This window comes from Lynx rufus, unplaced genomic scaffold (genome assembly GCF_022079265.1).
Source record: "Lynx rufus isolate CCGP_SWC_20201006 ecotype Redwood Valley unplaced genomic scaffold, mLynRuf1.p SCAF_5, whole genome shotgun sequence".
NCBI classification, from domain to species: Eukaryota; Metazoa; Chordata; class Mammalia; order Carnivora; family Felidae; genus Lynx; species Lynx rufus.
This window is the reverse complement of record NW_025814867.1, coordinates 89,073,447-89,096,657: the sequence shown is the minus strand read 5'-3', so window position 1 is coordinate 89,096,657 and position 23,211 is coordinate 89,073,447. Positions and strand designations below refer to the sequence as shown.

The window sequence follows — 23,211 nt, the reverse complement described above, 5'->3', positions numbered from 1 at the left end:
AGGATCAGAATATTTCTTCGAAGAAGATATATAGATGGTCAATAAGTACATGAAAAGATGCTTGACATTGCTAGTCATCAGGGAAATGCAAATCAAAACCATAATGAGAAATCATTTTATACTCATTAGGATGGCTATAGTCAAAAAGTCAGGTAATAATAAATGTTGGCAAGGACAGTGAGAAATCAAAACCTACATATACTGCTTAAGGGAGTGTAACATGATATGGCCACTTTGGAAGATAGTCTGGCAGTCCTTCAAATAGTTAAACATAGAGTTACCATATGTCCCAGTGATTCAACTTCTATGTATAAACCTAAGAGGAATGAAAGCATATGTTCACACAAAATGTTCATACATTGTACACAAATGTTTATAGAAACATTATTCATAATAACCAAAAGGTGGAAAGAACCCAGATTTCCATCAACCAATGAATGGATAAATGAAATATGGTATATAGGTATAATGGAATATTATTTGCCCATAAAAAGGAATGGAGTGCTGATATATGTTATAACATGGATAAGCCTTGAAAACAATTTACTAAGTGAAAGAAGCCAGTCACCAAAGGCCACATATTTATATGATTCCATTTATATAAAAAGTCCAGAATAGGTAAACCTATAGAGAAAGAAAGTAGATTAGTTGTTGCTTAGGGTTGGATGATGGGAGATGGGGATGGGAGAAAATAGCTGAAGGGAACATAGTTTCTTTTTGAGATGATGAAAATGTTCTAAAATTGATTGTGGTGCTGGTTGTGCATATCTGTAGACTAAATACTATTAAACTCAAAACCATTGAAGCATACACACTTTATTTTTTACAATAAGTTGTAAAAATGTTTTTAATGTTTATTTCTGAGAGAGAGACAGAGCATGATCAGGGGAGGGGCAGAGAGAGAGGGAGACACCGAATCTGAAACAGGCTCCAGGCTCTGAGCTGTCAGCACACAGCCCAGTGCGGGGCTTGAACTCACGAATGTGGGATCATGACCTGAGCCAAGGTTGGACGCTCAACTGACTGAGCCACCCAGGCGCCCCAAAACATATACACTTTAAATGGGTGAATTGTATAGTATGTGAATTATATCTCAATAAAACTGTTTTAAAATTTTTTTTTCAACGTTTTTTATTTTTATTTTTGGGACAGAGGGAGACAGAGCATGAACGGGGGAGGGGCAGAGAGAGAGGGAGACACAGAATCGGAAACAAGCTCCAGGCTCCGAGCCATCAGCCCAGAGCCTGACGCGGGGCTCGAACTCACGGACCGCGAGATGGTGACCTGGCTGAAGTCGGACGCTTAACCGACTGCGCCACCCAGGCGCCCCAAAACTGTTTTAAAAAATAAGAAAAAGACACCTGAAATGTGGGTGTTTCATAAGTGGGTTCCCACTAGCTTTAGGATATAACCTTATTAATAGTAAAAGAGAGTGACCATGACAGAGCTTGAACACCAACCCTCGTGGTATTATAAGGCTGAGGTAGGAGGTGGGGGCGCACCACTTGGCATCCATTCATTGGTATATTCAGCAAACTTTGGCTGTTTGTATTCTCTGTATTTTTTGCTAGACCCTGAGGACAGCGAGGTTCACAAGACGCAAAGCAGTCTTCACTGATCTTGCAGTTTAGCCATACTCAAATTCATGTCCCTACTGCAAAGAGAATTTTGCCCACTAGGATATAAGCTACTAAGGGCACCTTTGTCTGTTTCATTCACACCTGTAGCCCCTGTACCCATGACGATGCCTGGTACCTAGAAGGTGCCTAATAATTACTTGTTGGATAAATGGGGACATAAAGCATGCCACAGCATCTGTTGCCAACCAGGGACAGAGATTGGGCAGCAAGGATGCAGAACTGGTAAGGCAGGGCCTTGACTTCTGCAGAAGCTCTATAGGACGTGACTCTAGCAGAAGCTGAAGAACCACTGGAAAGCAGGTGAATGAGAGCAGTGGTTTCCATCAGGAGTGGGCTTGGGAGCCGGGCTGCTTACAAGGTTCCTAGGTGATACATACTAAATTCCAGAAACTATTGGACTGGAAGATCTTTCACATTCTGCCTGCCCTTGAGCATCTTTGTTTCTGAGGTTCTAATCCTAAAGGTGGAGACAAAGCAACTAAAATGTGACCCTCCCTGACAAGAATCAATGTGATCCTGTGTTTGCTGTTAACACTGGGATTCCTAAGGCAGGCCTTCTAAGGAAACCTATGCTTGCAAAATATTGCACATATCACCAGCCAGACCTATTCTTACGAATCAAGCTGAACAGAATGCAGTGTTTGTATCTCCACAAACAGCCATGTGGGTGGAATTTCGCTTTTCTTCCAACTTAGTGGGAGGATTAGATTTTATTTTCTGATCGGCTCAGTATCCATTTATGAATCCTCGTTCTTGGCACCACTGACAGCATTAAACTTGTCCTAAGGAGAGAGGAGTGTGCTTTGGATGGAGCCTGGGGAAACGGTGCACATGGCTAAGGCAGCAGTCCTCACACCGGCTGCCCACTGGAGTCCCCTGGGAAACTTTGAAAAAACACCACATCTGGCCCCTACTGCCCTAGACTCTGATTTAACTGTGCTGGGTGGAGCCCGGGAAATCTGTACAAGTCTGAGAAGCAGATTGAGAATCTCAGGGTGAAGAGAACTAGCAACTGATAATAGCCCTGGGGTCAAACCCTGAAGCTACTGAGTAATTAGCCTGTGGAATTAGAGGTGAGGATTTCCCTTCAAAGTCAGAAGCATCCAGAAAGGAGTATCTGTCTTTATTCCCTGCTCCTTGCTCCCCACCCCAGCCTTTCTAAGTGCCCCATTTACCTTTGCCCACTGGTCTCTAATTGGCTTGTTTGGGGAATTGGCTTTGATTTAATAGAAAAACGTAGGGAAGCTCCTTGGCTGAGGCTGAGGCTTTCTCAGCCTTGTCCTGATACACAGTGCTGGCTGGGTCCCTTCTGAAAGCCTGCTGTGAGCTGATCCCCAGGGATTGGCTGACCACTCCGATATCTGACTTGTGGCTGGCACTGGCCTGGTTCAACCTTCTCTTTTGATCATACGCCCTCTCCAGGCCCCAGACTTTGCTCTCCCGCCTCACTCCTGATTCTCTGCCCACAGCCCTCGTACCTCTTTTCTGTTCTCTGGGGCCTTCTGACAGCATGTTCCTTGCCCTCAGGCTATTTGCTAGGCCCTCTTGGTGTGTATCCCTCATGCCTTGTGGCTCAGTTTACCCGCACACTCTTACATGTTCGCATGCAGCCAGTGCCTGCTCTCTGACAGATCTGCAGCTGCCAAGGAGTTAATTTGCCTGAAATTCAGCCAAAGCTGACTCATGCCTCTTCTTTGACGTCTCCTGGAGCCAAATGAAAAGCATGAAATAGTCTATGAAACCCAGCCCGTCAGATGAGATAATATACACAAAAGGGCTTCAACTGCAAAGCATGACACAAATATAAAACATTGATAACAATAAGCAGCAGTAATGCTGCATATGCCATTGCATATGTCCCAGATAAGGGACAGAGACTGATCGAGGACATACAGGTGAGTTTGGGAACTGAGAGGCCAGGACCAGGTAGGCATATGGGAAGGGAGCATTACAAAAGGTGGAGGTTAGAGGGCCTGACACAGCCGGAGGCCTACAAATGAGTAAGAGCTAAAGAATTTCCATCAGTAGGTCCTTTTGGCTCTACCATCAAAAATATATCCCGAATCTGGTCACTTGTCACCACCTCCACAGCCACCACCCTGGTCCAAGCTGCCATCAGCTTCTTCCCGGACCATTATAGTAGCTCCTACCTGGTCTTCCTTCTCCTAGCTTTGTTCCCTTACGGTGTATTCTCAACACAACTGCCTGAACGTTCCTGCCAAGAGTAAGATACGTCGTATTGTGTCACTCTTCCACTCAAAAATGCCTTAATGTCTTCCTGTCTCTCTCAGGATAAAAGCTGAAGTCCCCTACCATGGCTTACAAGGCTTTTCATGGTTTGGACCCCAGTTACCTCTCAGATCTCAGCCTCTACACCTACTCATCTGCTCTAGTCACCCTCGGCTTCTTGCCATTTCTTGAACCTACCAAGGCCATTCCTGCCTTGTGGTCTTCGCCCCTGTTGTCTCCTCTACCTGGAGCTTCTTCCTTCCCACAGCCACATGTTCACTCTCTCACTTAATTCAGGGATGAGCGCGGGTGTCATCCCTGACTTCCAGGGTCAGCCTGCCTGGACTTCTCTATTTTAAGTAGTGTTTCCCAACCCCATCATGTACTATACTTTTCTCAGCTATATTTTATACAGAGCTGAAATAAGAAAGGTACAGTAAATATTTATTAATTTTTTGTCTGACTCTTCTACCAAAATGTAAGTTCCACCTGCATAGGAGTTTTATTTGTCTTGTTTCAGGCTGGCACAGTGTCTTGCATTGTTGAATGAAAGTTAAATAAGACAACAGATTTAAACTCCAGAAATACAGCAAGATATTGATTAAAGGGGCAAAAAGTTGCCTTAGTCTTGGGCTCTCCCAAGGTTCTGTGGAGACAGGGACCTGTTCTTCAAGGTGACTGGCCTTAGGTTTGCAGGTGAAGATTATTGGTTCAAGGAGGGAGAGGACAAAAGACTCCTGCCCATTCTAGAGTTGGACTGTTCTGGGAATTTTAAGGGCAAGTTAAGGTCCCCAGCTGGGAGACTTCAGACATTCAGATATTTTTACTGAATTCTCTCTCCAGGAGCCCTTACTTCTCTGAGGTGCAAGTCTTTGAATCTTTGAGAGAAATTTCTCTTCATCATCTCCCCTCTCCCTTTAGGGACATCCTTGGCCAGCCCAACTGCTTTCACATCTGTGGCAAAATAAAATAGCATGGTATAAAGAGCATGGACACTAGGTGTTAACTGTGGTTCTGTGTTTCCTGCTTGGTTGTGTGATCATAGGCAAGTTGTTTCAATTTCTCAGAGCCTTACCACTGGGTCTCTAAACGGGGGGATAATAATAGTATCTTTGCCACGGCTGTTGTAAGGATGAGATGTGATCATGCATTTTAAGCACACTTGGCACAATGTTGTGCTTGGCAAATGTTCAGGTATTATTGTCAGGGTCAGGAGTGCTAGAAGAAACAGTTCTCCTTGTTCTCAGAGTTCCCATCTACAGAACTTCTCAAACCTTAATGTACATGCATATCACTTGGGACAATCTTGTTGAAATGCAGATTCTAATCAGAAAGTTGGGAAGGAGCTTGAGATTTTGCATTTCTCTTCAGCTCCCAGGTTGTGCCAATGCACAGACCAAACTCTGAATAACCAGGCCTACGTGAGAAAGGGCGGGGGGAGAAGATACTGGTAAATATGTTTCCATGAAGTTTTATACCTTTGAACTTAATCTTAAAGGTGGCCTGAAATTACTATATCTTAATCTAGAAGAGCTACATTATTCCCAACCTCTTTCCCCATTGGTGTCCACTAATCTGATTCCAGCCATACCCATCCCTCCCTAACATTTAAATCCTGTAGCACTGCCTCCTATAAAGACACTCACCCCTCTAAGGAAGTTTTGCTCGAGCTGAGAAAGGAGAGAGAGACCAGTTTCTCTTTTACTGAAATCTGCTCCTGGGTTTCCCTGGCCCTAGGACATATGGCCAAGGCACTTGTTTTCATGGCTGCTTAATGGTTTGTAAAGCAATTGCTGGAGGAAACATTGCTACAGCACGCCAGGCCAGAGGGACAGAGGGATTCACGGGCCAATGTTATCTTTGCCGAGCACCAGGGCTGCTCCAGCTTCTTTCCTCCCTCCACCCAACAGTGACAGATGGCTTCCACATGGTCTGACCTACTGTCTGGCCAGACCTGACCAGATAGTCATCCATCAACTGCCCTATTTGGCCCCCTCGAGGGCACCCTGTGGTTTGCGGGAGGCAGAAGTTGGAGGTTTCATTTAGAGCTCATCACATCTCTTAGCTATTGTAGTAGAGTTTCAAGCATGGACAGTTCTTATTCCAGATGTTACTATCCCAGTGTCCATATGTTTCGAGGTGGGATCAGCAGGTTTACATGGTAATGTTAAACTAATTAATCATAAACTGATGCTTTAACAGCATCAGGACCCAAAGTGTGTTTGGTAATAGCAACATGGGTTTGGTACTAGCAAAGATGTTAGCAATACATATGGTATTATTAAGCTGGAAAGAGGAGGTGAGGTTCAGCTTTTTCCATTGCTCTGGCACAATCTATTTTCTTACTGATATTGAACGCTACTCACGAAGCCTCTGAAAGCTGTATGGGAAAATCTCCAAGTATTTTTCCTTATGGCTCTCTCTGAGTATGACAAAACAAAATCTTAAATTAATATAAGCTGCAGGGCATGGGAAAAAGATAGCTATAAACAGGGGGTCATGCCGACTAGGAATTAGGAGGCTGGGATCTAGTCCCAGTTAGCCTTTCTTTTGGTGACTTTGAACCTATCACCTAATTGATTTAACAAATTTTTAAACACCTCCTAGGTGGATTCAAGAAATGTCTGGGTTTTATTATTATTTTTCCTAACTATAAAATGAGATTGTTACATGAACTTGGCTTCTAAAAAGCTATAATGAAGAGTTTATTTTCTTTTTCTTATTAAAACAGTATTTGTGGGTCGCCTGGGGCTCAGTCAGTTAAGCATCCGATTTCTGCTCAGGTCATGATCTCATGCTCCATGAGTTTAAGCACCGCATCAGGCTCTCTGCTGACAACTCAGAGCCTGGAGCCTGCCTTGGATTCTGTGTCTCCCTCCCTCTGCCCCTCACCCACTCACGCTCTTTCTCTCTGTCTCTCAAAAAAAAATGAATAAACATTTTTTTAAAAAGCAGTATTTGCTCATTAAAACTTACCTATTTCACTGGTAGTACATTGTGCCTTACTTTGGGAAAAAAAAGGCTTTTTTTTTTTATTTTATTTTTTGAGAGAGAGAAAGAGACAGAGAGTGAGCAGGGGAGGGGCAGAGAGAGGGAGACACAGAATCTGAAGCAGGCTCCAGGCTCTGAGCTGTCAGCACAGAGCCCGATGCGGGGCTCGAACCCATGAACTGTGAGATCCTGACCTGAGCTGAGGTCAGACACTTAATCAACTGAGCCACCCAGGCCCCCCTCTCCCACCAAAAAAAAACTTTATTAAAGTAGAAAGAGATGGAGGAATGTGAGTAATTACAGCTTTCATGGAATGTGCAACCTGACCAAATTCATGAAAGATACATTAAAATAATTCCTGAATCTAAAAAGTATTTAACACACCAAATCTGTTAAAATTAAAAATACTCCAAAACCTCAAGCATTATTTGTAGAGGAAACAAACCCAAACTAGAAACAACCTTTGTGTCTGAATAAAATGAATGAGTTTGATAAAAGTAAAAGATTGAATATAAATTCCCCTTTAGCCCCAACACCCATAGATATCTGATGCTTTGATATATGAACATCAGTGTGAGAGGAAGAGCTGGGTGATAAGATACGGTATATTTTCTCTGCACAGTTTTAGAACATTTCCCCCCAAATACTAAAAATATGTATATACCAAAATTATTTTTTTAAACGTTTCTCTATACACAAAAGAATTGAGATGAGAAAAAGAGCCTAGAGGAAAGTTTCTACCACCACGCATATCTGTACAAAGTAAGCATTCAATAACTAATGACATTTGGGTGTGCTTCCCTGGTACATGTAATGTTCTTCTCAGCTGAGGCCGTGTGTGTGTGTGTGTGTGTGTGTGTGTGTGTGTGTGTGTGTCTGTGTGTGTGTGTGTTTCATATTTAGCATTTTGATTTAACATCCGTTTTTCATTTGACCCAAGTGATTTTACTGAGTGCCTTGGCCCTTGACCAGGTGCTTGCCTGGCTTCCCTCCCTTGGTTTTTGGATTTGGAGAGTCAAGGTGTCCAGGGCTTGTCTGCACTGAGCACGAGCCCCTTTCAGGAGAACGGCCTCACTGTGACAGTTGTGCCTTTCCTCCTGTGGTGGCCTTAATGGATCACATCTTCCATTTTCGTAATGATAATTTAGAAGCTGTGGCCCCATTAACTGGGATGGAATTTGGAACCCTGTGCACAGAACGCATTCTTCCCAGAGATGAGACAGCTCTTCACTGACTCCCCTCTGCCTCTCTGGAGGTGAGCATGAGAAACATTGCCCCTGAGCGACAAGGTGGAGGGCCCCAGGCCAGGCCTGGGGAGGAGACTTCTGCCACCTTTTGCATTAGAGTCAGTGATAAGGCAAAGGATCTGTCCCCTTGTGTGAGGACAAGACATCCCCCCTTCTGGGTGCTCTGGGTATGCCAAAGTAGTGGAGATGCCTTAAGAAGAGTATCCCAAGAGACAAAGGCCTCTGTTTTTCCAGCTTAAGGTATAAAAGGACACGGTTGCGGGGCGCCTGGGTGGCGCAGTCGGTTAAGCGTCCGACTTCAGCCAGGTCACGATCTCGCGCTCCGTGAGTTCGAGCCCCGCATCAGGCTCTGGGCTGATGGCTCGGAGCCTGGAGCCTGTTTCCGATTCTGTGTCTGCCTCTCTCTCTGCCCCTCCCCCGTTCATGCTCTGTCTCTCTCTGTCCCAAAAATAAATAAACGTTGAAAAAAAAAATTAAAAAAAAAAAAATAAAAGGACACGGTTGCAAGGACATGGTTCATAGAATAAGTCACTTGCTGATTCCAGATTCTCTGATCTCTCTGGGTCAAGGGAAGAGCTGTGGACAATTCAGGGCCCCAGGCCCTTAAATCCTAAGAAAATGGTATCTGCCAGCAGAGGAGGTGTGCTGTGCGGGGCAGTGGCCTGACAACCAACTAGAGCAGCTTCCCCGGCTGCAGGGCTGTGCACATGTGGCAGGCTTCTGTGGAAAGGGACTCCCGCCCAGGAATAGTAGGGGACGTTGCGGCATGTTTTCTGGGAAATACAATGGGAATTTGGATTGTTGAAATATTTAAGTCTTGTTGGAATCATTAATTTTTCTTTTTTTTTTTTTTTTTAAATTTTTTTTTTTCAACGTTTATTTATTTTTGGGACAGAGAGAGACAGAGCATGAACGGGGGAGGGGCAGAGAGAGAGGGAGACACAGAATCGGAAACAGGCTCCAGGTTCTGAGCCATCAGCCCAGAGCCTGACGCGGGGCTCGAACTCACGGACCGCGAGATCGTGACCTGGCTGAAGTCGGACGCTTAACCGACTGCGCCACCCAGGCGCCCCTAATTTTTCTTTTTTAAAAGTATTTATTTTTTAAAATTTTTTTTTTCAACGTTTATTTATTTTTGGGACAGAGAGAGACAGAGCATGAACGGGGGAGGGGCAGAGAGAGAGGGAGACACAGAATCGGAAACAGGCTCCAGGCTCTGAGCCATCAGCCCAGAGCCCGACGCGGGGCTCGAACTCACGGACCGCGAGATCGTGACCTGGCTGAAGTCGGACACTTAACCGACTGCGCCACCCAGGCGCCCCGTATTTATTTATTTTTGAGAGGGAGAGAGGGGGAGAGCAGGGGAAGGGCAGAGAGAGAGAGAGGGAGAGGGAGAGAGAGAACCTTAAGCAGGCTCCACACTCAGTGCAGAGCCTGACACGGGGCTCAGTCTCACAACCGTGAGATCATGACCTGAGTCAAAATCAAGAGGAGGATGCTTAACGAACAGAGCCACCCAGGAACCCCTTGATAGGTTTCTCTTTTTGTTATGCTTTTTACTGATACTTTGATTTGGTCTGTACTTGATTTGGTGAATTAATGCCAGTCTCCTGGAACTGGATGAGAGAAAAGATAGGTCATTCATCGAGTTAACAGTTATATGTCAGACAACTAACTAAATACTTTATGTTACCTCATGTAACCCACAGGAGAGAGTTTCTGATTCAGAGTGGGGACCTATGACAAAGGTGTATAATGTACCCCTACTTTTAAGAGTGAAGTCAATGGGATTCACATAATACACACATTTGCCAGTGATCTGCTCCTACCATTAGCCCCTGACACAGAGTTTAGCATTACCAAAATGATAGCTTTTATCAATTGATTATTTCTAGAAGAACCAGTATCTCTTTCAGAGTGTACTACATAAGTAACTTCATTTAGAGAGAAAATTTAGCTGGATTTTTTAATGGAAAGTTGTGATTATCTTGCAAGCTAACTTTGCATGCTTTTGTAGCCAGCCAGAGCAACTGGGAACCAGGTTCAAAGTGAGAACCTTTTGGCAAGGCTGAAATCTTTCATCAAGATTCTGCCAAGTAATTATTTCAGGAGAGTGACTGCTTGCTTCACTGGTTTCAGTTAATCACCGCAAGATAGGGCCTTGGGAGAAGGGCTGTCCATCCTATGATCTCCAGTTAATGACTGCAAGAATGAAACAGGAAAACAGAGTTTAGGCAACAAAAGTGGAGGCAGGGTGTAAGTATAGAGGGTTTTTGAGTTAGCAAGATTATGCTGGAATTTAATTATATTTTCCATTGTGACCAAAGTGATGGAGGGAGAGGCCTTGTCAGGGGGATAGGTAGGATGAGGTGGGTAATAAAACAGACTGTGCTGCAGGTGCATTGCATTTTACAGAACAGATTCTGTTTACATCTTGGGCTATGCAGTACTTTGAATATGATGATAATAATAGCACGGTATATATATAAGGGATTTAAATTAATAAAGCTGTTTTGAGGTAAGGGTTTAAGAAAATACTCATTAAGCCAGAATTGTTGGTCATATTACTGACTTCTGGCCAGGGAAGCTGGTTAGTCTAGGCAGCTCAGCTCAGGGGAAGGGGCAGGAGAGGAGAGGAGGAGGGAAGCATCTGGTCGTTGGTCACCTGGAGGCTGAAGAACTCAAGGGGCCCAGCTCCAGCCGTGGCCCTCTCGTGACAGGCCAGAGAGCAGAACCAGGATGAAGGGCTGAGACACGTGGACAGCCAAGGCTGGGCTATGTCCCCTCCAGGGTAGGCAGCAATATTCTTGCTGTCTCACTCCATGCAAGCTTCTCCTTGCTGACCCTTGAGCTCACAGAGTAGTCTTTTAAAAGCGTAAATGAGATCACATCTCTTATTTAAAACATTCCTGTTGCACATGGACACTTGAAAGCTTTTTTTTTTTTTTTAAATTTTTTTTTTTTTTTCAACGTTTATTTATTTTTGGGACAGAGAGAGACAGAGCATGAACGGGGGAGGGGCAGAGAGAGAGGGAGACACAGAATCAGAAACAGGCTCCAGGCTCTGAGCCATCAGCCCAGAGCCTGACGCGGGGCTCGAACTCCCGGACCGCGAGATCGTGACCTGGCTGAAGTCGGACGCTTAACCGACTGCGCCACCCAGGCGCCCCTTGAAAGCTTTGAGTTACTCCTGTTTCCTCATGTTATGCCTTACCTCCTGCAGAGAAGAGGGTTTGGGGAGGGGAATAGATTTAGTCGGTATTCCCCTAAGCCCTGAAGATAAGACAGGAGAAAACTGTGACCTCCTAAGTTCTCTCTACATTCCATCTGGAACTGACACTGCATACTCAGATGTAGAATGTCTGAGATTATTCAGTTCAACCCCCTCATTTTAAGGATAGAGAAACTAAGGCACAGAAGAGACAAGTGACCTCTTAGGTGAGTGTTAGAGCTGGACCAGAACTCATGTCTCCTGAGTCCTGGGCCAGTGACTTGGATGGAAGGGCATTTTAGGCTGGCAAAGAAGAACGGCAGTGCCAGACTGCAGGGAGTGGAGGAGACACCTGGTAGGGAATGGAAAGGCTATAAAGAATGAAAATATTCTTCTTGTTGGCCATATCCCCAGGACAAGCGTGACCCCCAAATGCTCCTTAACAGAGGCATAAACAGTGACACAGGAGAACCGCATGGCTAGATGGCCCAAAGGCCATGACATGTCATTTTTGCATAATGACTAAGCACCCCTGTTTATTCAGACTCTTAACCCAGCTCTTTGACCTTGCTCTTTCCTTTTAAGTCATGGGAGACCTTCTCTACCATTCTTATCTTTTCCTTTGATTTCTGGCTGCTGTTTAGAATCTAGGTGCCCATTTGTCTCAGGTTCTAGCTGAAGGAAAACGGAGGTGACGGTGATGAACCTGGGCAATGTGACTCGCCCCGCGGTGTTTTGCTGTTTTGAAAGGGGATTGTAGAGAAGAAGAATGCGCAAATTCATGAGTCAACATTATATTTATCCCTCTATTGTGAGGAATACTCCCTCTCCTTCTTTTGTGAAGCATAATCACTTGTTAGTTTTAGTAAGACATTTCTCTGCCCACTGATAAGGAAACAAAAAAGGCACTTACTGTGCTAGTCTCTAGAATGTGAAATGTAAGCTGTGGTCTTTTGTTTGTTTGTTTGTTTTTAGCTTTCATTTATGATCACAGGCTTCAGGGTTGAAGGGGGCCTTGGAGGACTGCCAGCCTCACCACCCCCTCTGTGCAGGAAGCCCCTTCCCAACATCTCTGCCAGTGGTTCTGATCCCTTTCCTCTGCACCCCCACAGCGAGTTGCCTCCGCCTCCATAGAAACACTTCATTTTGCTCTAAATTGCAGTTATTTGAGGACTTTTCTTAAGTCTCAGCTGTGAGCCCCTGAGGGCAGGAATCCTGTCTCGTTTCTCTTTGATCTCCCACAGTCCCCAACACAGAGCCTGGCCAACTCTCCATAAATATTTGAATGAGTGACAAAGTGTTAACAGCCTCCAGAGGCAACCACGGTTAGACATCTCTAAGAGCTAGAAAGTTCTTCCTAAAAGTGAGTAGAACTATGCCTCCCTATGTTCCCCGTGGGGAGAGAATGTAAACAGGCCGTGATGACAGAGGGCCAGGCATCCATAAGATGCACCTGAAGGACGCTGGAAAGAGGCTAGTGCCTGCTCTTATTGTTTTTCCTGCTTCCCATCTGGCCAAAGCTCACGAGGTCTTTAAAACCCAATAATCCTAGATAAATCCAGATAAGTGTGGGGTGGGAGAGAGGGTCTTCAGGATTTGAATCCAGTTTGGAAGGACAGCTCTATCAGATGCTGTCAATGTCCCTCCTGTATCCTTTCAGCCAGCCCTGAAGGATAAATGCAGAGGGCTCCCATATACCCTGATAACTTCCTGAGTTTCTCTGCCCATGGTCACTTTCTGACCTGGGAAGTGTGCTTGACCTGTGTGTAGGGCAGGCTGGAATTGCCAGGGAGTGACTCCAGGAGGGACCCTCCACCATGAGCAATGGCACTTTAATGCATGAATACCCCAGATTCCTCACCTCCCAGTGAGACAGCCCAGATTCAATGCAGTCTCTTAAAAGGCTTCAGGAGGGATGACCTCCAATTGCTCATAGCACTAACCCACTCCTAAACACATGCTTTGTTCATTTTCGTTGTTTCTTTGACTTCCCCAGTCCCTCACCTTGCTTTTTGGAATCATGTCCAAATAAAGCATGCGACCCAAATACTTGTTGCAAGATCTGCTTTGGGGGCAACCCAAACTGAGACCGTGACACAAGCAGGAAATTTGAGGGAATCCAAATGTTATTCCCTTAGAAGACAGAACTATTAAAATCAGTGCATGCCTTTTTTTCTCTTTCTCTTTTCTTTCCAAGTACAGAGTTGGTTTTTCTGTTAGTTCTATAAATAGAGTTTAATTTTAGGTAGAATCTGTGTCCTAACTCAGAAAACAAGGCTGAGAATGACTCCTAAATCTTTGAAGGATAGTTATTTCAAATAACAAGAGTCAGTAATATTCTAGCTCTATTAAGGAAATGCACTGCATCAGAAAGGTCTTAGGCCAGACTAAAGAAAGAGATTACACATGGGGGTCATTAGACATCAGGATGGATTTGTGTTTGAGCATTTCACTTAACCTTTTAAACTTCCACAGGGACCTTTTAAATGAAGAGAGACCTTATCAACCTGGCTCAGGTTTGGGATGGAGTGCTTGAGGTCAGGGACAGCTAAGATGAATAGGGACCGTGAGGGAAGGGGGAAAGGAAAACCAGAAACCTTCATTTAGCCAATACTAATGAACTACTCCTGCACTAATAATAGAGACAGGAGAAAGTGCCATTGCTGAAGAATATTTATTATCATTTGAGAAGATTTGTAACAAAGAACGAAGGTGCACAAGCAACTTGCTGCCATGGTCCTTCTTCAGGAAGACATTGTGTGATTCAGAAAGGCTCCTTGTGGATGCCACAATATTACTTGGTTGTTTTGACACTTCAAACAATTAATAGGAGGTAGCAGCTAAAAATATTCATGCTTGCTACTGGCTTATGTTTGTGCGGTTTTTCTTTTGCCTTGTTCCTGGAGGGTTTTCTGTTGGCCTAGTAGGAAATAACACACATGCCGTGAATTTTTAATTGGAAATCAAAGATGGGAATGAATGTAAACAAAACACGTGATGAAAGAAGTAAGCGGGTCCAGAAGAGGCCTACAGATGCTTTTCGGGGATAACCCACAGATGCTTTTTGAGGGTTAAGTAGGGAAATAACCCTAAGTCTAAAGGATAAGAAAGAATCCCACATATCTTATTTTTAGCATGGAAGAATATTGTTGCTTCAAATGGTCTTTTTATTTAAATCTTGACTGACGGCCAGTGTCCCAGCTCTTTCGGTAGGGAGAGGGGCAGAGGTTTAGCAAAGTCTTTGCTTGGTGATAGGAAGAAGTGTAGTTATCACAAGACTTGTGTTCTTTGCTCCTTTTGATGAACACCACCGCCCTGTTGTAGGTGGCAACAATGCCCTGGATATAACTCTCTTCTGAGCAAGAGAGGTGTCTTTTGCCCTGGTCTGAGCCTCTACTTCCAGAGAGTCACTCTTGGAAGCACCATGCTATGCTGTTCCTGTGGCATGACTTCATTAGATGATTGTGGGGATGACTAAGACTGTCCGTGAAAAGTGATTCCATTCATGTGCATTAATAGTTGGCACAAAAACTATGTTGGTCCCCAGAATGAAACATCTTGGTTACTGTACCGGCTATCAGTTGAAATTTTATGTAGACAGACTTCTCTTGGGCCAAAAATGGATACACTCATGTGGCCTGTACTAGCCTCTCTCAAACTTTTTGTTTTGAGTAGGCTCCTTCCCCAAATACCCCACCCCAAAAGTGCTCAGTGGATGCTTTTCCAGCTTGCCCCACTAAATACTCTGTCTCCTCTACTTCCCAGAATGCTTATGTCAATATCAACCGCATCATGTCCGTGGCTTCCCGCCTCTCTGAGGCCGGCCATTATGCCTCACAGCAAATCAAGCAGATTTCCACACAGCTGGACCAGGAGTGGAAGAGCTTCGCTGCTGCTCTGGATGAACGCAGCACCATCCTTGCCATGTCGGCGGTATTCCACCAGAAGGCTGAGCAGGTGAGGCCAAGGGGACTGCTGTAGCCACTGTTGGTCAGAAAGATGGGAGTATATGTACTGTCTCTCTCTTTGAAACACTCAAGGCCCTGCTAAGTAATTGCAATAGTAACCCATGTTCTACTGCTTTCATGGCCCCTGCGCATATAAGGAAATATCGGTAACTCTGGATGGTTTTGCTTAACATCCAAACAAGGAACATAGAGCCTGTTTACATTTGGCTTGGTAGTTTATTATTACTGGTGTGTGTGTGTGTGTGTGTTGACTACATTCTCAGAACACAGATGAAATGGGGGAAACTAAATACTGATCACTGAGTGCTGAAATCAGGGGGATACTAATCTTACGTGAAGCACTGGCTATGGATAATAATAATGTAGTAATTACACAATGACTAGATATAATAATTCTTTGTTGTTACTTATTTACTGGCTTTGGTCAGTGACATTACCAAGCCATTTTACAGAGAGGAACACTGCAGCTCGGAGAGACTGAGTGACCTGCCTAAGACCCAGTGGTGTGTTGGAGCTGGCTCTAAGCAGCCTATGAAGAGCCAAAGGTCAAATTTTCAGCAAATTCATGAGCTGGTTATTAAACATAGCCATTATTTAAAACTAAATTATATACATTTACAGTAAATATACTAAAAACAAAAGTAATAGGTACTCAAAACTCATCACTCCTAGTTATTTTACTACATTTTATTATTACCTGTGCTCCTTAAATTGTATCTATTTGTCTTTGTGGTGAAAATACTATACGGTTGTGTGCTCCTGATAAGTTCTTCCCAACTCTACATTCTGTGATGTCACATTGGTAGCTTGAAATAGACCAAGGTAGACGTTTTAAACCACGGGAATCATCAAATGCTACAACCAGGGCTTGATTTATTGTTTTGTTGATTGCCTGGAGTCTTAAGAAAATGAAGGAAAAATATTTAAAGATGCAGACTAAACTTGATTAAAGATGTGTCCTGACTATAGCTGTTACATTGTAAATAGTAGCACACCAGGTTGAAGAAATACTCTTCTGATATTCAAAAACTATTACTACATTTAGCACAGAAGTCACTCACATCACTGATGAAGGAATAATGCTCTGACATAAGTCTTGAGGTATTTTTCACTTTTGTCTTTCACCTTAATATTAGCAAAAATATTAGCTAACTTTCATATAAGTTTCTTGTTTGCAAACAAAAGCATCCTGTGAGAATTGGTCGGCTATATGGAATTTACAGTAAGGAACATTATATATATATATGTTGTCATTCTTTGTAAATTATGTGCTACACATTCTTTATATCAGTAAAGTTTACCATACTCGTGTGTGTGTACACACACACACACACACACACACACACACATGTTGTTTATTAAACATTTACCAACATACCACTGAGAAAATCACACAATCTGTGAACAGCTGGGATTTCAACCGAGATGTGTCTAACATTAAAGCTTGTGGTTTTAACCTCTAAATTCCTTTCTTTGTATGACATTTGGGTAGCTTGCAGATTATGGGGAGTCCTAGATGAGGTCGTACCTTAAATATCTCCCTCTGTTACCCACCTAGCATGGAAGGCAGCATGGGATAATTGCAAGAGTGTAGGCTTCAAGGCCAGGCACATGTAGGTTCTAATAGTTAGCTCTTAGGCTAGTCACCTCACCAATCGGAGCCTGTTTCCTCATCTCTAATGCAAGGATAATCATAAACCTCACAGCACTATTATAAGAATTAGAGACGGAACATGTAATGTGCCTCATGTCCTTTTTAAATGCTAGACATCACAACTGTATTTGTTTAACATACTATCCTGGTATCTTTGTATTTCCTTCATTTGTGTCTGTTTCCACCTGAGGCCTTCCCAAAGACTGAAATACTTGTATCATAAGTCAAGGACAGCCCGACACATTGAAAGGGATCTAGGCCTTTTATTAAAGGATGATGGTGGTAGTGACTGATAATGACTCGTTAGTTCATTCCAAGGACCAGGAGAATATTCATGTCAAATCTCCTGTTCTCTCCTCAACCCTACCACTTGCACATTTTGTTCAAGGTGTGTCCAGATTGGCAAGGGAGACTCCATGCCTCCCTTTCTGTCTCTCTGCCTTTCTCTCCTTGAGGTGACCATTTTGTGGGGTCTGCTCTAGGGCTCTTGTTAAAGTATTACAGGGAAATCCCAAGGGCCTTGAAGAGGTGCGCCCCCCGTGGCTGACACACGAATGTCAGGTTGCTTTCAGGGTCCTCTGTGAAATGGTTATTGGTGGAGTAAAGAAGCTTCTGAGATGTTAGCAAGTGTGTGCAGTCTGATACTTGATGGCACCCTGCACACTTCTGGAATTGTTAAGAGATGGCCTAATGCGATAAAAACATTCAGAATGAAAAGTCAACCACAGTAGCCACAGGCCGGCGGCTGACACACACCCAGGCAGGCTGACACACACCCAGACTACCCAGACTAGAACTCATGCAGCTGCAGAAAGTACAGTGCCAGAACTGAGAGTGACTTCTAGTTGATGTTTCCTGACTTGGATTGCTTTGGATCAGAAGCAATTTTATTTGTATCTATTTTTTAATGCAATTTCCTCAGGTATTACCAGTCCTTCAGGGAAACTCATAAACCATGCTTCTTTTTAGCTAGGAGAAAAAAACAAAAAACAAACATGCTCCAAACAGCAGATTCAAGGCTATTTTTTCAAAGCTATTATGCATTTATTTAGGCAGCTCTTTATTGTCCTCATATGGGCTGTTCTAGGCAATGAGATAAAAAGGTATTTAGGCAATTAATTTAAATGGAGCTGTGCACCCAGGCGAGAGGAATCACAGACAGAACCATTCCAGACTATTGGGTGAAGAATTATTTGCATTTTAGAGGTGTATTTTTCCACCCAATAAATCTGAGTGATTTCAGTTAGCTCACCTTTTGTGCATGGAGACCCATAGTCTTCCACAGTTGTTAATTTTAATTTTTAAATAATTTTATGTCTGTTGAGATCTATATCTATATATCACATCTCAGGAGCCAGTGCCATTATAGGCCCAGTGCAATTTGTCCCCCTAAGCTGCCCTTCTTCTCTCCTATCTCTGAGGATACTGACCCAACAGTGGAGATCTTGTTGAGCATTAATCTTCACCCCCTGTGGGAATGGCCTTTGCAAGTTCCCTGGAGTGCCTGACGGTCTTGTGTGAGGTGTTTTTTGTGCCTCTGCACAACTCATTACACGTGTGTGGAAATCTCCTGTGCCATTATATGCAGCCTCTCACATGCACCTGTGAGTGTGCCTAGGACAAGAAGCTCTAAGGTGTATTGTAATGTAGTGAGCTCTTCCCACACCTGTATTTTGTAGCCAATGTGTGCATATAGCCTGTTGAACACGTAGACGGCTCCCCCCGTCAGTGGTTTCATAACAATCATCTTTGCTTGTGGAAACTGCACTTCCTGAACAGGTACTGGGTCTTCTGTACAGGTGGAAACTGCACTTTCTGAACAGGTACAGGTACTACTTTTGTCGGGTTGGTGTTTGTAGAATTAGAAAACTCCATTCTCTGCAGTGGTCTCTGAGGCTCCCAGAGGTGCCAGATGTTTCTTCCAAAGGCATCTGACCACCTCTACAAAGATCTGCCCATTGCCCACCCCCAGTGCTCCCGCACCGACCCAGCTGCTGTCTCGTTCCAGTTCCTGTCGGGAGTGGACGCCTGGTGCAAGATGTGCAGTGAGGGTGGCCTGCCATCCGAGATGCAGGACCTGGAGCTGGCAATCCACCATCATCAGTCCTTGTATGAGCAGGTGACCCAGGCCTACACGGAGGTGAGAACCAAGCCGGACACCCAGGGCTCCTGGGTGTGTATGTATGTGGGTGAGTGGCCAGAGCACTGGCCTGCATGCTGTGAAATAGCCTGGGTGGACTAAGAAGAAGAGAAAGATCATTTTTCTCCCTTTGGAGACATCTTTAAGATCCTTGATCTATGAATGATCTCCATTCATAGATCTCCGGCCAGGAAGCAAAAGAAGTGTGGCCATCAGCAGGCACCACCTTGTCGCACATGTGCTCATGTGCGCACGCATGCCCACACACACACACACCCCCTTCACCCTGTGTGTGAAGATCGGGCTCTCTCCCCTGGAAGAGGAGTATAACAAAGCAAGGCTGTGTTCCTCCGTTTGCTTTCTGCCTGGTGAATGGGTGTGTACACACTAGCCCTGCCACCCCTTTTATGAAGCAGCCCATCAACAAATACCAATTTTCTCACTAGAAAGTCTGGAGGAAAACTCACCATGGGGTGGAGATAAGTGTTTGCAGGAGTAAGAAGCTGTCATGGAAGTTAAGGACAAATTAAAAGACTCTTTCACTGAAAAACCAAAGGGCAGGCACATGGTACAAGTTGAGAAGTGGGGGAAGTTTCTTGCCTTTGCTTTCCAAGGGAAAGGAAAGGGGCATACAGGCGTTATCTGTGTGGAGGTACTCAAGTGAGTTAACTAAAGGGCGTGAATTCTGAGAGAGAGGCTGGAGGGCATAAGAGATGGACTAATTAAGGAAGCTGCATGAGGAGGGGAAAGTGAATTCACATCTGGCCATGGGGCAGGGACATTTGGAACAGTGTTTCTCCAAGCCAGTTCTGGGACCCTCTGTCTCAGACTCCCCTGCAGTACTTGTTAAAGATGCATCTTCCTGGGTTCCACCTCCAACTGAATCAGAATGTCGAAAACTGGGGCCTGGAACCTACATTTTAATAAATATTACGCCAGGTGAGTTTGATGCATGCTGAAATCAAAGAACCAGTGGCTTCCTGGTAAGAGTCAAGGTTTTTGCCACAGTCAAAGCTGAGTTTGACTCTTGGCTCCCCTGCTTATAGGGGAGTGACTTGAGGCACATTACTTAACTACTCTAAACCTCAGTTTCTTCTGTGAAGTGAAGGTGATAACACTTGCCTGTAGTTTGAAGGGTTACAAAGATAGTGCATGTAATGCACTTGGCCCAGTGCCTGACAGTAATAAGTGCTAAAAAAATGGTAACAGGTTTTGTTATTATAGGAGGCAGAGAGGAGGGCTTTTGAGCCAAATCTGATCTCATCAGCTCTGATCCAAATGGCCCAAGGCTTCTCTTTTAACAGAACTGTGCCCCCATCCATGGGTCAAGAATCTCTAAATTTACTCCTTGTAAGATACAAAAATAGAGCGTACCAATGAGATTAATATTATACTTAACATGTTTCACACTTGTGGGGTGTGTGTATTATTATATAGAGAGACACAATATTTCTCCCAAATTTTTGTCAGGCCCTAGCATTGTTGGACATAGATATTCCCTCCAAACCCACCTCAGAGTTCAGTGGGCCGTCCCTGCCTCCTGCAGATGTGGACTGAGGCAGAGGACTGGAGCTCTGTTGACTTGGATGTTAGGACTTGGCCCTCCAACTCTAACCACCCTGCCCTTGACATAGCACAGTGCCAAAGACAGCATCTGCTCAGAGTTCCCTGAAGAGAGCTCTCCTGGGTTTGGCCACAGGATATTTGTCTTACTCACATCTCTGGAGAGTGTTACCCCTGGCAATGCATTGGAGGCAGGAATAGTGGGATGGGGTAGGTAGAGGTAGTCACCTAGATTGGCTGTATTCCTCCAGCCAGTCTTCCTCTCCTGTCTCAGCCACAGATTCTCCACCCAGTATTCCTCTGAACCACCAACCCCCTGGCCCCACACTGTTTCTGTTGCCCCATGAACAGGGTGAGTAACAGCTGCCTTTGTGTTCCTGAACCCTAATAAGCTATTTTTAGGACACAAAGGTGGGATAAGGGGAGGCCTGGGCCCAGCAACAGCACCTCATTCACCATCGTAAGGCTGGAGGTGGGAACACGCTTCCTTCCCCACCTTGATGGAAGAAAAAGAAGAGCATTCAACTCCAAACCAACTTTGATTTAATCTTTAACCAAATTAATTTAGGGCCTTAAAATCCCTGAATTCCCTAGTTACCACTGTTTTAAATTGAGAAGATACATGCTCTACTGGGTCCTCTGCCAGCTTTGGAGAGCCACAGGTGTCAATCAGATGATGCCACTTTCCAGAAATACTGGTGCCTGCAATTGTACCAAGATTCCAATAGGAATGACAGGGAGTGTCACCCCCGCTGGTCTCAGCACTGAGGGCGAATGTTGGGGAACATAAGAACATAGATATTGTGTCTACAAGCTAAAGGTCCCTCCCTGGGGTGCCTGGGTGGCTCAGTCGGTTAAGCGTCCAACTTCATTTCAGATCATGATCTCATGTTCTGTGGGTTTGAGCCCCGCATTGGGCTCTGTGCTGACAGTTCAGAGCCTGGAGCCTGCTTCAGATTCTATGTCTTTCTCTCTGCCTTTCCCCCCCTCGCACTCTGTCTCTCTCTCTCTTAAAAGTAATTAAACATTAAAAATTAAAAAATAAATAAATAAAGGTCCCTCCCTTACTCTACATGTTCTGGAAAGATGGGGGTGTTACCATGCTCAGGAGGGGAAAAAAAAGGAAGTTGTACAGAAGGAGAGCAAAAGAAGGATAAATATTAAAAAAAGAAAGAAAATGAAGAGGAAGTAAGGAAGACGAGAGAGAGAAATGATGATGGTGGTGGAAATAGAATTAGGAACCAGTAGTACCTGCTGGCCCCCATTCTAAGCACTTCGCACATGTTAACTCACTCGATCCTCACCACTACTGTGGGAGGTTGCCCCGTTACTGTCCCTGTTTTACAGACAAGGAAACTGAGGCCCAAAGAGGTTAAGTAACTTGCCTCTGGTCACACATCTAGAAGTTTAGAGCTAGATAGAAGCAGTGAAGAAAAAAGAGGGGGAGAAGTTTATGGTGTCAATCTATATTCAGCTTCATTTCTGAAATGAAACTCTGCTGCTCGACATAGTCAAAGAGTCAGTCGAAATATCTATCAGGTATGATGGACCAGGCACTGTTCTAAGTGCTGGAGAGAGATGAACGAGGCAGAGTCCCTGCCCTTGTGAAGCTAAAACTCAAGGCTGAGAGAGACACTGATTGAGTACCTCTCCTCCCTCAGGATTCAGGATACTGTGCTGTCCCCCAGACCACAGGCTGAGCACCAGGACAGCTCTGGCTGGCACATTCCTAGGGTGTCATGGGGTCTGGGTAGGGCTGGGATTCTCAGTCCTAACCAGGGATCCCAGGGGCAGACTCTCCTCGCCTCTCTGTCCATGCCTGCTCCTTGGCTCCCTTGGCCTAATCTTTCCTTCTTGCAGGTCAGCCAAGATGGCAAAGCACTGCTGGATGTGCTGCAGCGTCCCCTGAGTCCTGGAAACTCTGAGTCCCTCACGGCCACTGCCAACTACTCCAAGGCGGTGCACCAGGTGCTGGACGTGGTGCACGAGGTGCTGCACCACCAGCGGCGGCTCGAGAGCATCTGGCAGCACCGCAAGGTGCGGCTCCACCAGCGGCTGCAGCTCTGTGTATTCCAGCAAGACGTGCAACAGGTAACAAACAGGCCACTTCCAGCACGAGGCATCCACCTCAGGCAGGCAGGTGGCCTAAGTCCCTGACCCAGGTGACCAGGCCTGGGGACACCTGATTTACGGAGGGAAGAGGGCAAATCAGCCCCAGCTGCCCCCACCCCTTTCACCATATGGACTTACTAGTTGCATGCTTCTTGCCTAAACAACTTTGCAGATGGGCCTTCTCACTCTTTGGTGTGGGGCAGGAGACTCCGTCACAGCGTGGTTCCTTGTGTGTAGATGGCAGAGAACTTGACCCTCACTCAGGAGCTTTCTAGATGGCTCCAGGGCCTGGAGGTTATTTGAGCACTGTCAGGGTTGGACCACACACAGTGAGCTCACTTCTCAATCAGGGACACAGGTGGTCTGCTGAAGTTGGGGTGTGATGGTGGTATTCTTTGGCAAACCAGATTTAAAACATGGGCTATTCATGATAAGGGGTTATTTATGGCTTATTCT

General features: G+C 44.9%; 1 protein-coding gene across 6 annotated transcripts in view; it reads left to right on the top strand.

Annotated features, from left to right (window-relative positions):
• The window catches only part of KALRN (kalirin RhoGEF kinase), a 670,515-nt gene that overhangs the window by 274,538 nt on the left and 372,766 nt on the right, over positions 1–23,211 (top strand). For all 6 annotated transcript variants that reach the window (XM_047099540.1, XM_047099539.1, XM_047099545.1 and 3 more), the window contains exons 7-9: positions 15,084–15,275; positions 18,949–19,080; positions 22,504–22,734. In XM_047099540.1, the coding sequence (XP_046955496.1) occupies positions 15,084–15,275; positions 18,949–19,080; positions 22,504–22,734 (555 nt within the window). The remainder of the gene's footprint in view (positions 1–15,083; positions 15,276–18,948; positions 19,081–22,503; positions 22,735–23,211) is intronic.